Genomic DNA, 16,594 nt, shown 5'->3' with positions numbered 1-16,594 from the left:
TCCTCATAATGAGATTCAGGTAAAACACTGTTAGCAGGAATAGTATGCAGATGATCTGCTGCACTGAGAAGGACATAGTACAGGAGGCACATTAAGTCAATTTGCCCCATTGTTGGTGATGTTAAGTGTGATCATTTGGTTAAACTGTGGTCTGCCAGATTTCTCCATTTTAAAAATGCCTCTTTCTCCCTTTTTAAATACTGACTAATCTGTGAAGTGATACTTTAATAAGAGTATATTAAATATCTTGTATCCCCTTCCGAAATTCATCCAATGGTTTTAGAATCCATTGATGACTCTTGCTTAAGTCAATTATTACTGTGATGCTGATATTCATTTTATTAAAATCTTATTTAATTTAGTGAGATACCTGTTTTTTTGCTCCCTCAAGTGCCTTTTTCTAAATAGATAACTTATGGGGTGCCTAGGTGGCTCAGTTGGTTGAGTGTCTGATTCTTGGTTTAGGCTCAGTGGGATTGAGCCCCATGTCTGTTTCAGATTTTCTCTCTTTCCCTCCTCTCACTTTCTCTCTCAAGTAACAAATAAATACAATCTTTAAAAAATAAATACATAAATACATAACTTAGAAATACATTGAAAGCCAGTAAACATCTTTACTAAATATAACATTTTGATTGACTAAATAAAACTAAATCTAAACTTCTGATGATTTTGAAATTCATCATTTCAGTTTTTCTTAATATATGTCTATGGACTTTAGAGCAAATATATCTGCATAGACCTTAAATTGTAGTACTAAAGCATAGGTGACCACTTTCTGCTACTTAAAACACTGTGAAATGATCACAGTCACAAAAGTAACCATAAATAATAAACAAGCCAGTCCTCATTTGCTAATGACAATATTCTTGCCTCATCATTTTTAGGCAAGACAGTATAAGTGAATGGATGAAGAATGAGGGCTCTGTAAGCAGACCTGGGTTTTAATCTGAGGTGTCCCATAACCCCTTGGATCAGTTTCCTCATCTGTAAAATGGGAATAACAACTGTATTTGCCTCATAGAATTACTGTGAGGATGAAAAGAGATTGCAGATGTAAAGTGTTTATTATTAGCAAAGTGCCTGGCACACTGTAAGCACTTTGTAACTGGTGTTTGTTGTGGTGAAGTTGGTGGTGATGGTTATTTGTACTAGGGATCAAGTATAAAAAAATACTAACATGAAAAATTATGTATTTTAGAGCTCAGGAAGCATTGTTTTTGACAGGTAGCCAAGAACATTTTGGAGGTTGTTATATTAATGTGTTCTCAGGTATTAAGAGGAAAAATTTTTTTAATTAAATTTACCCTGTAAAAACCTGGCCAAATAAAATGGAATTATCCCAATTAAGTCCCCCCCAGCCCCACACCTTCCTGTTCCTCTTTACCCCAGAGAAGTGTGGTCAGTCCGGGCTTGTCTAAAAGTCCTTCACTGTTTTTTCCTTCCTCCCCCAACCTATGTGGCACCGATGGGAAAGCAAACAATTTCCTGCCATCCGTTCTGATGGTGATAGTGTTAAGAGTTCCTGTAGCTTCCCCCAGAGCTCATAGTTCTACCCACAGACTGGTTCTGAGCTGAGGGCCTCCCATAACTCACCACATCTCTGAAACCCTCTCAGACTCCTCAGGTATGTGGGAAACAAAGTCACCATTTGTGAAACCTGAGTTTTATGATCCTGTTGTCTCTTAGTGGCTCAGAGGGCAAGGGAGAACAGAAGGAGCTGATAATTTTTTGGTCAAGCTTTTTTATATGCCTTTGAAACTAACAGAAGAACCTGCCATCATAGTGAACAGTTTGAGGAGCTCTATTTGTAAGTATGATAGGCTTTTATGTGGTTTTTTTTTTTTTTTTTTTGAAGATCAGTTTATTTATTTGAGAGAGAGAAAGCCCATGCAAGAGTAGGGGCAGGATGGGGCGCCTGGGTGGCTCAGTGGGTTGAAACCACTGACTTCGGCTCAGGTCATGATCTCAGGGTCCTGGGATCGAGCCCCACGTCGGGCTCTCTGCTCAGCAGGGAGCCTGCTTCCCCTTCTGTCTCTCTCCTCCTGCCTCTCTGCCTACTTGTGGTCTCTGTCAAATAAATAAAATCTTAAAAAAAAAAAAAAGAGTAGGGGGAGGAGTAGAGTCCCAAGCCGACTTCTCACTAAGTGTGGAGTCCAGCACAGGGCTCAGTGCCACCACCCTGAGATCATAACCTGAGCTAAGATCAAGAGTCAGATGTTCAACTGACTGAGCCACCCAGGCACCTCAATAATAGGCATTTATTTAAAGAATATCACATCTGATAATATCACATCTGATCATTTCTCTTTCCTGGTGGAGATGGCTAGTTATATATGAAAAAATATTCAGTCACTTTATTATTTGTTTACAGTAATATTCAGTCTGTTATTTAAATAACTTTAAGGTTTATCTTTAGTATCTCGATTACTGCTCTTTATTCACCAAACACTTGAAAATGCACATAGAAAGTACATATCATTAATTTGAACTCCAGTTTTTGTGAGACTGTATGTAAAACTTCATTTGACATATCACACAAATAACTGAAAATGCAGAAAGAAATATTGACACTTGCACAATATTTAGTTTACAAAGCACCTTTACATGTGTTATTTCATAACCTACCTCTCTGTAAGTTAATCAGGACAAATTCTTTTTTCATTTCACAGAGAAAAGAGACAAGACTCAGAAACTTTAAGTTAATATTCAAATTCATGGTTCCATCACATTTTGGGTTACCTTGAGCAAGTTGTTTAATCACTCTGTGCGATTTCTTTAACTGTGAAGCAACTAAACATAGTGCCTACTTCCCAGGGTATGAATGGATGCACTTAGAATGGTAACTGGGACACAGTAGATAGATGCTCAGAAAATGTTAGCTGTTATTACACATAGCTAGTAAATGTTAGAACTTGGATCCAAATCTAGACTTTCTGACTCCTAGTCCAGAACTCTTTTCATAGTACCATGTGGAATTTGCCTTTTAGTAAATAATTAATTTCATTTTCATCTCACATTGACCTTGTAATTCTAGAAGGACTCTTTTTCTACTTTAATTTGACCTTAAATTTCTGAAGATCAAAAGGGAAATATATTTGAAAGATTCTTCCTTCCTCATTTGTTTTTAAATACTCTTTCTGTTGTCATCTGGGTTTGGTTGATCTTGAGGCATCAGAAGGTGTTTTTAGTAGGTGAAGGTACAATAAAGTTGTTCCAATCATGATGATTTGGGGTGTCTCTGCTGAATTTTGTTTTGGTTGGAAGGCCTGAGATATGAAGTAGGGTTGAAGGAAATTGTTGAACTGGAGTCACACTGTAATGCTGGGAGGATATTGTCATTACTGAGAGTGGCAGCTTGCTGATCAGGGAGTAGAGATGATTTATTATAAAAGATTATAAAAGATTTATTATAAAAGATTATTTGTTGTAAAAGAGTTATCCTGAAGGAATTGGTAAGGTATTATGAGCCATTTCTTGGGAAAGGAGAAGTTTTTATGGATATTTTTCTTGATAATAGTATTTATAGCAAGCTTTTACTTCTGACTCCCCATTGTTTTTACTCTGTATACTGCTCATGTTAACATTTATGGCTGTGAGAGAGGCCTTATTGAAGATCTACATGTCTTTGTGGTAGCTACTCAGCTGCTGTAGGGACATACTCTCCTTCTTTCCTGAGGCACAGGTTGAGCTCAGTGCAGGAATTGATGTAGAAGATTTCAGAGGGCAGGCAACAATGTGCCAGAAAAATGTAGTCAGCCTGGTGGCCTTCTAGTGCAAGGAGCTGGAGAAACCTCTAGCTCAGCGAACATGCCTCATTCCCAGGCAGGTTTGTTTGTTTGTTTGTTTGTTTGTTTGTTTTTTAAGTAGGCTCTTTGGCCAGCATGGAGCTCAGCCCAGGGCCTGAACTCATGACCCTGAGATCAAGACACAAACCCAGATCAAGAGTTGGATGCTCGGGGCGCCTGGGTGGCTCAGTGGATTGAGCCGCTGCCTTCGGCTCAGGTCATGATCTCAAGGTCCTGGGATCGAGTCCCGTATCGGGCTCTCTGCTCAGCGGCGAGCCTGCTTCCCTCTCTCTCCCTCTCTGCCTGCCTCTCTGTCTACTTGTGATCTCTCTCTGTCAAATAAATAAATAAAATCTTTAAAAAAAAAAAAAAAAAGAGTTGGATGCTCAACCGACTGAGCAACCCAGACTTTCCATCCCAGGCTTTTTTGATGGACCTGTGCATAATGTACACAGATGGGGTCTTCTTCAAGAACAAGATATCCAGTGTGCCTTTAGGACCTTTGTGGGCCATCTATATCAGGGTTTAACGTGGTGAGGCAGGAGGTTTGAGAGGACATGCTGAGACCCCCTCTTTATGATTTGCGTGTTTTAACTCACTCATCTCTAATATTCACTTTGGCAAATGGAATTAATGTTCTCACATTAAATGAAAACACTGAATTTTTAATAGATTCCTTGGGGCTTGGTGATTGTTTGATACTGTTTCCAGTAGAAAGAAGATATGAAGAAAGGATATTTTTTCTAGTTTTGCTGTTAGGTTTTATTTTTCTTGCTTAGCCACCTGCTGAATCTCTTGACCCATTGAGCCTAGGAACAGAGCCCAGAAAACAGCTCTGGCCTCCACCCACCCTCCATGTAGGCAGCCTCCCTGTTGTGTCTACATACCCACTCCTGTGGGCTTGGTGTTGTCCCTGTGCATTGACTTCTGCCTTTTGGACTGGCCACTTTTGGTGTGTCAGGTAGTGGTTGATCTTTTTCCTACTGTGTTTGTTTAGATGGTAGGGTTAACCTTCTTCTGCTCTATTTGCTTGGGTGCTGTGTGTAGTAGACAGGAATTGAGAAAAAGGATTTTTTTTTAAAGTACCCATTATTCATTATCTGCTTCTCCTGTCATTATGTGCTGCCCAGTACTCCAAGAGCATTGCTTCTAGGCCAGTTGATTAACATCTTTGTTTGATGCGTGAGAATCCTCTGAATATGGAGATTCTTATTCTCCACGATTTACACATTTCTGGCATGCAGCATACCAGGATAGAACCATATTGGTGGTGGGTTTTTTTTAAGGTCAGTAGCAGGACTGGAGGTGACAGCTAAGAGACAGAGCAAAGCTAGAGGGGTTGCAGGGGAGTTGAATAGTTGAGTAGTCAAACTTAGACTAGCTCATGATGGGCCTTTACCCAGCTGCCATACATGAATCCTGGTATGGCAGCAGATGTCAGAATTAGTCCCTTGAATATCTGTTGACCTGACCTTCTCTCAAGTCAGAGTCCTTGCTCCTCTGGGCTACCAAGGCATTTTGTCTCTATGTATCTGATTCAGCTTTGTAGCAAATAGTTAATTGTTTAAATGTCTATTTAGTAGGAAGTACTGTCCTCCATCTCTGTTTTCTCATAATCCATAGAGTGTGTCCCACTTGTAACAGTTGCTCAGTAAATCTTACTGAATCGAAGTGAGCAAAGCTAGCTGTCTCTGTGGAAATTCTGCAGCTAGTATCCATGTTTATCAGTTGTATACTCTTCCATGAGATAGGTGTATCCTTGGAGAAAGCAAGCATCATCATCAGAAGTAATAAATCTATTTTTCGTCTCTATAGATTTGCCTGTTCTTGGCATTTTATATAAATGGAATCATATAATATTTGTGCCTGGCTTCTTTCACTTAGCGTATTTTCAAGGTGCATCCAAGTTGTAGCATGTATCAAGCCTAAAGCTTGATAGAGTTTGGGGGACAGATGATGCTGGTTTCTTGGCTGGTGGTTGTGGCTTAGGATAGTGATGAATCTGCCTGCTCTCATGATGACCAGATTTATAAGCATGCCATGGAGATATTGTGGGTTCAGTTCTAGACCACCCAAATAAAGCAAGTATTTCAATAAACTGAATCAAACCAATTTTTTGGTTTCCCAATGCATATAAAAGTTATGTTTACTGGGGCACCTGGGTGGCTTAGTGGGTTAAGCCTCTGCCTTTGGTTCAGGTCATGATCTCAGGGTCCTGGGATCGAGCCCCGCATCAGGCTCTCTGCTCAACAGGGAGCCTGCTTCCCCCTCTGTCTCTGCCTGCCGCTCTGCCTACTTGTGATCTCTCTCTCTCTCTCTCTGTTAAATAAATAAATAAAATCTTTTTTAAAAAGTTATGTTTACACCATACTGTAGTCTATTAAGTGTGTGATTGCATTATATCTAAAAAACTATACATACCTTAATTAAAAATTACTTTATTGCTAAAATACGCTAACCATTATCTGTTGTAATCTATTTGTTGGTGGAGAATCTTGTCTCAGTGTTCATGGCTGCTGATAGATCAGGGTGGGGATTGCTAAAGTTTGGGATGGATGTGGTAATTTATTAAAGTAAGACAACAATTGGGCGCCTGGGTGGCTCAGTGGGTTAAAGCCTCTGCCTTAACCTCAGGTCATGATCCCAGGGTCCTGGGATCAAGCACCACATCAGGCTCTCTGCTCAGCAGGGAGCCTGCTTCCTCCTCTCCCTCCCTGCCTGCCTCTCTGACTAGTTGCAATCTCTGTCTATCAAATAAATAAATAAAATCTTTAAAAAAAAAAAAGTAAGACAACAATTAACTTTGCCACATTGATTGACTCCTTTCACATATGATTTCCCTGTACCATACGATGTTGTTTGATAGCATTTTACCCACAGTAGAACTTCTTTCAAAATTGGGGACAATCCTTTCAAACTCTGCCTCTGCTTTATCAGCTAAGTTTATGTAATATTCTAAATCTTTTGTTATTTCAACAATCTTCATAGCTTCTACATTGGAAATAAATTGCCTCTCAAGAAGCTATTTCTGTGCTCATCTGTGAGAAACAATGCCTCATCTGTTAAAGTTTTGTCATTAAAACTGGCTGAGATTGCAGTCATTCAGTTACATCTTCATTTTAAATAAACTTATTCTAGTTCCCTTGCTATTTCTACCACATCTGCACTTAAGTCTTGAACCCCTCAAAGTCATCCTTAAGTTGGAATCAACTTCTTCCAAACTCCTGTCATGGTGATATTTTGACCTCTTCCCATGATCATGATTGTTCTTAATGAATCTAGAATGGTAGATCTTTTTCAAAAGGTTTTCAGTTTACTTTGCCCAGATCCATCAGAGGAATCTCTGATAGCTATAGTCTTATGAAATGTATTTCTTAAATAGTAAGACTGGGGCACCTAGTTGTTTCAGTTGGAGGTACATGCGACTCTTGATCTTGGGGTGTGAGAGCTCTACTAAAATAAGTAAATAAACTTAAAAAAAATAGTAAAACTTGAAGGTTGAAATGGCTCCTTGATCCATGGGCTGCAGAATGGACATTGTGTTAGCAGGCATGAAAACAACATTCATTTCATTGGACATCTCCATCAGTGCTTTTGGGTGACCTAGTACATTGTAATGAGCAATAATATTTTGAAAGGAATCTATTTCCCTGAGCAGTAGGTCAATAGTGGGCCTAAAATCATCAATAAACTATCTTGTAAACAGATGTGCTATCATCCAGGCTTTATTTTTCCATTTATAGAGCACAAAGTAAATCTATCATAATTCTTAAGGGCTATGGGATTTTCAGAATGGTCAATGAGCGTTGGCTTCAACATAAAGTCACCAGCTGTATTAATGCCTAATAAGAGAGTTAGCCTGCCCTTGGAAGCTTTGAAGGTTGGCATTGACTTCTCCTCTTTAGCTGTTAAAGTCCTAGATGACATCTTCTTCCAATAGAAAGCTGTTTCATCTACATTGAAAAAAAAGCTGCTGTTTACTGCAAGCACCTTCATTAATTACCTTAACAAGATCTTCTGGATATCCTGCTACAGCTTTTACATCAGCACTTGCTGCTTTACTTTGCACTTTTATGTCACAGAGATGGCTTCTTCCTTTAAAGCTCATGAATCAGCCTCTGCTAGCTCCCAGCTTTTCTTCTTCAGCTTCCTCACCTCTCTTCATCCTCATAGAATTGCAGAGAGTCAAGGCCTTGCTCTGGATTAGGCTTTGGTTGAAGGGAATTTTGTGGCTGGTTTGATCTATCTAGACCATTAGAACTTTTTTCATATCAGCCATAAAGCTGTTTTGCTTTCTTATCACTCATGTGTTCACTGGAGTAGCACTTTTAATTTCCTTCAAGAACTTTTCCTTTACATTTGCAACTTGAGTAACTGGCTCAAGAGGCCTAGCCTTCATCCTCTCTCAGCTTTCAACATGTGTTCTGCACTATGCTTGATCGTTTCTAGCTGCTGATTTAAAGTAAGAAACGTGACTCTTCCTTGAACAGTTAGAGGCCACTGTCGGGTTATTAATTGGCCTATTTTCAATATGGTGTGTCTCAGGAAATAGGGAGGCCATGGAGAGGGAGAGAGACAGTGGAATGGCTGGTCACTGGAACAGCCAGAACACACACAGTATCTATGAAATTCACTTTCTTATGTAGACCCGGTTCATGGCTCCCCAGAACAATCACAATAGTAATCTCAAAGAGCCCTGATCACAGATCACCATGACTAATATAATAATCATATTGAAAAAGTTTGAAATACTGTGAGAATTGCCAAAATGTGACAGAGTGATGCACAGTAAGAAAATGCTGTTGGAAAAATGGTTCCAAAAGATTTACTTGATGTAGCGTTGCCACAGGCTTTCAATTTGTTTAAAAAAAGCAATAACATGAAGGACAATAAAATGAGGAGTGTTTGTATTCATGGAAATTCCATAGAGGAGCTCTGAACTTGCTCCCCTGAGTACTTATGAGAATTAAGCAAGATAATGTCTATGAGTACTTAACCCAATGCTTGGCATACGAAAGTCTCAGTGACTGTTACTTCCTTGTATCCCATTTCAAGTTCTTGGATTTTAGTAAGAACTTGCCAGAGTGAAACAGCAGATAATTTTTTATTTGGTACTTTGAGTTTAATGTACTGATTTCTCTCTCTATCCTTTTGTTTTTGTTCTCCCAAGGCTATGCCTTTCTGCTGTTCCAGGAGGAGAGCTCAGTGCAAGCGTTGATAGATGCCTGCCTGGAAGAAGACGGGAAGCTATACCTGTGCGTGTCCAGCCCCACCATCAAGGATAAACCGGTAAGTGATACGCAGCCAGCGGAGGCTTTGCTAGGGCACGTATGCATTTGGAATAGCTGATCACATCCTCTCTGTAATGGGAATGCTGGTAACTAGGATCCTCTTACCCGGGGTGACCTTGCTATGCAGTAGAGCTGGACTCTTGTGGATGGGAAACTAATAACAAATTACTCAGTATTTCATTTTATCCCTTTGGGACTGCGTGTAAACAAATATGTCCTTGTCTTTCATTTTACAGCTCTTTTAAGCTAATTCCTATTCAGTAACTCTGAATTGAAGTAAACAATGCTCTTAGTGGTTTTGGCAACTGGTTTCTGTCATTATTTCAGATCAAGGACAGGAATAATTTATTATTATTTTTTTTTAAAAAGATCGTAATCGGCAGTGTTTATGATCCTGTGAATGCAAGGCATTGTGCTGGATGGTACCCACAATGGACTAGCTAGAGCCTTCCGGGCCAGGAGCTTACACTCTCAAACGGATAGCTTCGAACAGGGCAGGAGAAGGCAAGGACAGAGAACATGGACCCAAACCATAAATAAATGTATGTGTATGCAGAGTTTGTGGTTTCTGAACCAAAGAGATGAGTAAGTCATAGGGTAAGAGAAGAAGACTGCTTCCTTTCTCCTGACAGAGGGGTTATCAGTGGAGAAGGCACAAGACTATATTCAGAATAACAACAAAAGAAGAAATTGGTTAACATGGTAGAAATAGGATGGAGGGAAATTGGGAGGGAGTGAATTTATGTATCAAGCACTGGTGCTAGGAGTGGGAAATAGGGTTAAAAATAGTGATACAGACTAAGGGACCAAAGCAGGTATCTCCCACAGGGCCTTCAGCACATCCTGTCACACTGATACCAGCCATGTGTGGCTTGCTTAGCAGTTAGATTTATTCTCAGAAATGTGCATGGGGAAAGAGTTGGGGTCAGAAGTAGAAGTCTTGACTCCAGCTCATTTAAATTATCTGCTTGGCTCAGATAGAGTCACCTAATACTTGCAGAATCTTAGTTTCATTATCTATAAAATGGCAGGAATATGACGTCTCTCTGGGATGTTGAGCAGCTCAGTTAAGAGAAAAATGAATGTGAAGGTATTTGGGACTTGTACAAGTATAATTGGATGATGCTATTCGTGCCAAATAGTGCTAGAGTTAGGAGAGCAAGTTTAGAGTTTATGTACATGGTAAGGTCTGCTGGAAGGAATGGTGACCTCTAGAACAGGGTTTACAGTTGGTTGCAAAAGAATGATACTGGGACTTGTCCACCTGTAAGGGGAAGACTGCAGCATGGAAAGCAGAAGGAGTCACTAAAGAATGGGGATATTGAGTCATAGAATAATCGAGGCAGAAGAAGCAGGATTTTAGCAAGTGTGATCGTGCCCCTGTATTTTTCAAATTCTGGGGCCATTACCAAATTTTTATAGCAGTTAGCCAACATGGATAAGGTCAAGAAAAAGAGTAAGAAACCTTTGTCAACTTTAGTCTGGATTTAAACAATGTGGAGAGTCTGTGCTTTGTGGCTAGGATGGGAGTATGCAAGTATGCAGTGCTTCATCTGAGTAAATAATGAGAACGCTGAGGTAACTTCTCTAAATGTCTTTGGAATAGCGTGTGATTAGCGAGACTAATCCCAATATGGTGGGGTCAGATGTCTGAAAGGTAAATGGTCAACCTCCAGAGAGCCTCTGTCACTGTAGGAGAGGATTTGAAATATATTTATACATAAAAAAGGCAGAGGGGTAGAGGTCTGCATAGAGATAGTTACACCCAAAGTAGATTAAGAAGCTGTTGAATTATCAGAGAAAAACAGTTATCCTATGATCTCTCTGATATGAGGAATTTGAGAGGTAAGGTGGGGGGGGGGGTGAGAAGGGAGGGAAAAAATGAAACAAGATGGGACCAGGGAGGGAGAAAAACCATAAGAGACTCTAAATCTCAGGAAACAAACTGAGGGTTGCCAGTGTGGTGTGGGGTGGAGAAGGATAGGGTGGCTGGGTTATGGACATTGGGGAGGGTATGTGCTATGTTAAGTGCTGTGAATTGTATAAGACTGATGATTCACAGACCTGTACCCCTGAAGCAAATAATATGCAATTTATAGCATAATCACAATTTATAGCATATGTTAATTTTTAAAAAAGAAGAAGAAGAAGCTGTTGAATTGAGGAGAGGAGAATGGAGATGAGCAGATGGGCTTGTGTACCTTGGAAGGGTCATGTTCCTGGCTCTGTGGGAGAAGGAGGGTATTATGCCTTGTCAGGGCAAGCCTTCACCAGGACTGGACATCTTTTGAGAAGGGAATGAGCAGTGGCAGTTGCAGATGGCTGTGGTATGTTGATTGTTTTCCCTCCAAATACGTGTATTACCCTGGGCTTGAAGGACTTTTGAAAATAATTAGTGTAATTATCTGTTTTGGAAATGTTTATGGGCAAACTAACTTTCACTGTGTTTCTACAAATTTCTGCCTTATTGCAGTTTTCATTTTCTGAACTCAAGTGAAGAGGTTTTATTGGAGCTTGGTGAATTTTGAATGGTGGCTGCTGATCACGTATTTCTCTAACCCAGGCATACTCAGAATTTCCAGCAAAAACAATTTAAATATAACGTAGGATGGGAAACAGAAAAGTCCCCAAATACCTGTAATTCTAATGAACTGGATCCCATTTTGGGTTCCAGCTCTTCTGGCTCCATTTTTGGAACCTTCTCTTTCCTAGCTTCAGCTCGTATACATCACTCCCAAACTCATTTGGCCACACTTCCCCACCCAAGTTTCAGTACATTCCACCTCATTTTGGATGCTCCCGCAGAAAGCGAGAGCTGGGTTAAACTATTGGGAGTAAATGAGGACCTTGGCAATAACTCAAGGCAAAGTCAACCTTTGGAACTCATTCACCAAATCTTCTGAGCTATGGCTCTTTCTTGCTTTTTCTACTCCTTAGCTTGGCTACCTCTCAGGATCCTAGTGCCCTCATTCTGTTGTTTAGTTCTCTCTGGTCCTCCCTGGGTTTCTCCTTGGAAATATACAGTGTTCCAGAATGATCTCACAGATTTTCTATCCTTTGACCTTCTCCCTTATCCCTTCCCCCCAGTCAAACCCACATTCCCTTTTTGTGGATTAGGTTAATCAGATTGTTTTCCTAATACAGAGCCTGATAGCAAGGTCCCCTCTCACCTCTCTAAGATTATGTTTGTTTTTTAACTCAAACAAATCCCTAATCAGTGGATTTCAGATAGTATTAGGAAGATACTTTTGGTCAGTGATTACCTTTCATTTATGACCACTCAGCCTACCCTGTGTATAGGTCTGATCCTGAAAGATGGCAGAAGACACTGTATTGATAGCTTGTTCGATTGACTTCTCAGTCCCAAAGAAGGGTAAACAAATTGTCAAGAGCAGGAGTGACTGCAGAGCTCCTAGCTGTGTGATTTTTTTTTCCCCTCCTCCAACAAGAGAAGTTCCATTGCTCAGATATTCTAGGCATCCCAAAGGATAGCTGTGTTCTTGCTCAGGCTTCCAGTGAAGCAGACAGACACTGTGACAGTGGTTTCTCTTGTCAAAGTGACTCTACTTTTTGAACATATAAAAAGACTGAACCTGGGGCGCCTGGGTGGCTCAGTGGATTAAGCCGCTGCCTTCAGCTCAGGTCATGATCTCAGGGTCCTGGGATCGAGCCCCGCATCGGGCTCTCTGCTCCGCAGGGAGCCTGCTTCCTCCTCTCTCTCTGCCTGCCTCTCTGCCTACTTGTGATCTCTCTCTCTGTCAAATGAATAAATAAAATCTTTAAAAAAAAAAAAAAAAAAAAAAGACTGAACCTGAAGGTTCAAAATAGCAAATAGATAGAGCAGAAACTTGTCAGAGACTACCAGAGATAAAGACTGAAAAACAGTAACCTTGAAGACAGGGTGTGGAACGAGATGTTTATGGTTCTTACCTTCTAAAACACTTTGGCCAGAGATGTGGCATAATAGACACTTTGGAAGGAGTATCCTAGAAGTTTCCTGCTTCCCCCTCCTTGCAATTTATAGCATAATCACAATTTATAAATATCCTGAAATATGAAAGATTGATTTTGCTATACAGTTGACCCTTGGACAATGGGGTGGGGTGGGAGTATTAGGGGTACTGACCACCATGTAGTTGAAAAATCCACATATAACTTTTGACTTCCCAGGAACTTGACCACCAATATTTACTGTTGCCACAAGCCTTAACAATAACATATATACTTGATTAAACATATTGTATGTTATATATATTGTTATACCTTATTCTTACAATAAAGTAATCTAGAGAAAAGAGAATGTTACTAAGAAAATCATAAAGGGCGCCTGGGTGTCTCAGTTGTTTAAGTGACTGCCTTCGGCTCAGGTCATGATCCTGGAGTCCTGGGCTCCGCAGGGAGTCTGCTTCTCCCTCTGATCCTCCCCTTCTCATGCTCTCTTTCTCTCTCATTTCTCTCTCTCTCTCTCAAATAAATAAATAAAAATCTTTTTTAAAAAATCATAAGGAAGAGGAAAAGTGTACCTTCCTGACTTTATCGAAAAAAGTATGCATATAAGTGGACTTGCACATTTCAAACCTGTGTTGTTCACGGGTCAACTGTATATTTAAAACTGAATTTTGGTTATTGCTCAGGTAACATGGTCATCCACTCAAAATTTGAAAAACAAAAATTGAAAAAAAAAAAGTTGAGCACAAAAGAAGCTGGAAACCATTTGGAGGCTGGTTCAGTTCTTTAATTTTTAATTCTGTCCAATCTCTCTATAATTCTGGTCTTTCCTACTCCTGTTAATATATGAGCTGGCACTTTTAGTCCCTCCTCTTTAGGCACACAGACAGTCCAGATCCTTTTGCCTAGGACTAAAACCTTCCCAGTGTGACTTAAAGTTTTTTTCAACCTTTCTTTTTTCTGCTTTCCTTTTGAACCCTATATTCCAGTTGACTGAAATATTTCTGTTCCTGTCTCAATTTCTAATTGCTACAGTTATTTTAAGACACCCCTCAAATGCCATCTCTTTCCTGAAGCCTTCTCTGATCACTACACCATCTATAGTGACTCACACCTACTATTATAGCTATCTCCAGCCCACATACAGCCATCTTTTCAAAGTAATGTGCCTTCCTTCCTTTAGACCATGTTTGAGTGCCAGCTATGGATAAGACATTAGAGCTGGTTACTATGAATTGGACAAAATCCTGTGTTCAGAAAGTTAAAGTATAATGGGTAGATAAAACAAATATATAAATATATGAACCTATAGAGCCTGGCACATAAAAGTTTTTCAAATATTTGTCAAAATTAGGAAAAATAACAAATACAATGAAGATAAAGATTTAAGTGCTTTGGAGAGTTTATACATACCTGGAGTGAAAAAGAAAGCTTCTTGGATGACGTGTCATTGGAACTAGGCCATGAAAGTTGAAAAAGGTTTGGAGATTAGCCAGGGGAGAGGTGGAGCTATGGAATTGCAGGAAATGGACATTGCAGAGAAAGGCAAAAGTATAAACACAGAAATAAGAAACTGTGTAGAATGAGTGGAGAACATTTAGGTTGGTTAGATGAAGCACAAATGTATGAAAGGGAGCAGAGGGAGATTAAATTGGGAAAATAAATAGGGGCTAAGTTACAGGGCTCGTTGATTGATGGCCTCAGCCCTTGGGTTTGTGGTATATTTACTTAAGCTCTTTCGTTCTCCACCTACTACCTCCTAAGACAATAACTATAATTTTATCTTGGCTCAGTCAAATCAGATTTGTCATATCCCTCCTTGAAAATCTTCAGCATTTCTAATCTTCTTTATTTATTTATTTGTTCCTTTTGGTCTAAATTTCATGGTTTGGGCACCTTCTATCATAGGAATTTCTCCTCTAAAATGAGAGAAATACCTCTTATTCATAATAAAGCCTTCTCCTCTCCCCACTCTCTGAATTTGCATTTGAGTCCAGAGTTTCTTAGTGTTTGAATCTTAGGACCTAATATTCCTTTTTAGGGAGGTCTATAAGATGCTGCAGTTTTGATATACTAAAATAGTTTCTAGTGGTCCCCTTAAGGGACCATATTTAGTATTTTCCAGAGTGCGTTCTGAAGAACACCTGGCCCATCTCTTGAGAGCATCATTGCCAAAAGGTTTGCTCATAACAATAATAGATGTCATTTGTTGAGAATTTTGTGCATTTTATATCCATTTTCTCCTTCAATTAAGCGTTCCATAGGCAAGAACATTTGGGAAAAGTTGATATATTAAGGTTCTGAGAAGTCTTGCAGTAAATAAATTTGTGTAATATTTTTTAACCCAGCATTTGATATACCTGTTTGGGGATTATACTTGTGAAGGTTTTGGTGGAATTAGTATTCCATGAAGCTCATTCAAAGAATAGGCTTCTTCCCAGGAAAAACTTAGGTAACTTGAACTTTTATGTGTATATTACTCTCAAGAGTTTTAGTGATCAGCATGCCAGTAACAACATCCTTGTCCTAGTACCATGGAGCTGGAAATACACATTTGTGTAGACATTGGACAAAATTGTCTGGCTGCAAGAGCACAATTGCTTGAGGCTATGAACCTGGAAGTTAAAATAGCTGAATACAGTGCCAGTTCATTGCTAAATCATTTTCTTCAGCTTTTCTAACTACTGATTTTGTTAGTAGGTTTAAGAAGAACTACCAGTCATTTCTTAATTGAAAAGGAGCAGAATGAACTTAGAAAGAAGAGAGAAATTAATCATTCACAAATAAAAAAATGTATTTTGGCTTGTTCAGGTGACTCTCAGGAAGCGTGGCTGGTGGCCAAGTAGCCTGAAGGACAAGGACTCTTACAGACACAGGACATCATTGCATTGGAAAGAGTATCTATATAGCCTCTGGGTCAGATAAACCTGGGTTTCAGTTCTGACTTGACTTTACTCTTCTTAGTCCTTGTTTCCTTATCTCTAAAGTAGGAGTAATGTTTACAGGATAAAGTTATGGTGAGTTTAAATGTGACAGTGTGTTTAAATGCCTGGTGCGGTGGTGTAGTGTATGTCTTCAAAAGTGCTAGTTTCTTCTTTCTTTCAAAAGGAAAGCATCAAAAAAAAGGAAATCATCTATTGTGCTTATATTTTCTAAATGATGTAGGAGTATCAGCAGCCATGATGAGCACTGGGCAATTCTGATCACTGAGTAGATCACAGGAGTGGGGGGGGACATCAGAAATTTGTGCTGATTAGGCGAGGCCTCAGGGCTCCCACTGGTGATCAGACACACTGTATTTCCCTATCCCAGGCAGGTGGCTTTCCGTGGAGTGAGGAGAGTGATCTGGGAACTGTAGAAGGGCAGTGGCTGGACATCTTGTGGCATCAACATCTGCCCCTCAGGAAAACCTTTGTTAATTCACCAGAACGCTGATGAGCACAGAGCGCTCACTCTGTTGGGTGCTTTGCCAGGCAATTGGGACCCACACAGAGATATGGTCTCCCCCTTAGAGGACCCTAGAGCCCAGGGGAAGGAAATAGACATATTAATACTAAGTGAAGTAAG

General features: G+C 39.8%; 1 protein-coding gene across 12 annotated transcripts in view; it reads left to right on the top strand.

The window, feature by feature from the left end:
• Positions 1-16,594, top strand: part of CPEB3 (cytoplasmic polyadenylation element binding protein 3) — a 195,285-nt gene that overhangs the window by 138,698 nt on the left and 39,993 nt on the right. For all 12 annotated transcript variants that reach the window (XM_046026531.1, XM_046026525.1, XM_046026535.1 and 9 more), the window contains one exon: positions 8,959-9,077. In XM_046026531.1, coding sequence (XP_045882487.1) covers positions 8,959-9,077 — 119 coding nt within the window. The remainder of the gene's footprint in view (positions 1-8,958; positions 9,078-16,594) is intronic.

Source organism: Meles meles, chromosome 13 (assembly GCF_922984935.1).
Source record: "Meles meles chromosome 13, mMelMel3.1 paternal haplotype, whole genome shotgun sequence".
In the NCBI taxonomy this organism is placed as follows: Eukaryota; Metazoa; Chordata; class Mammalia; order Carnivora; family Mustelidae; genus Meles; species Meles meles.
Note: the sequence above shows the minus strand (reverse complement) of the source record. Positions and strands in the feature narration are given on the sequence as shown.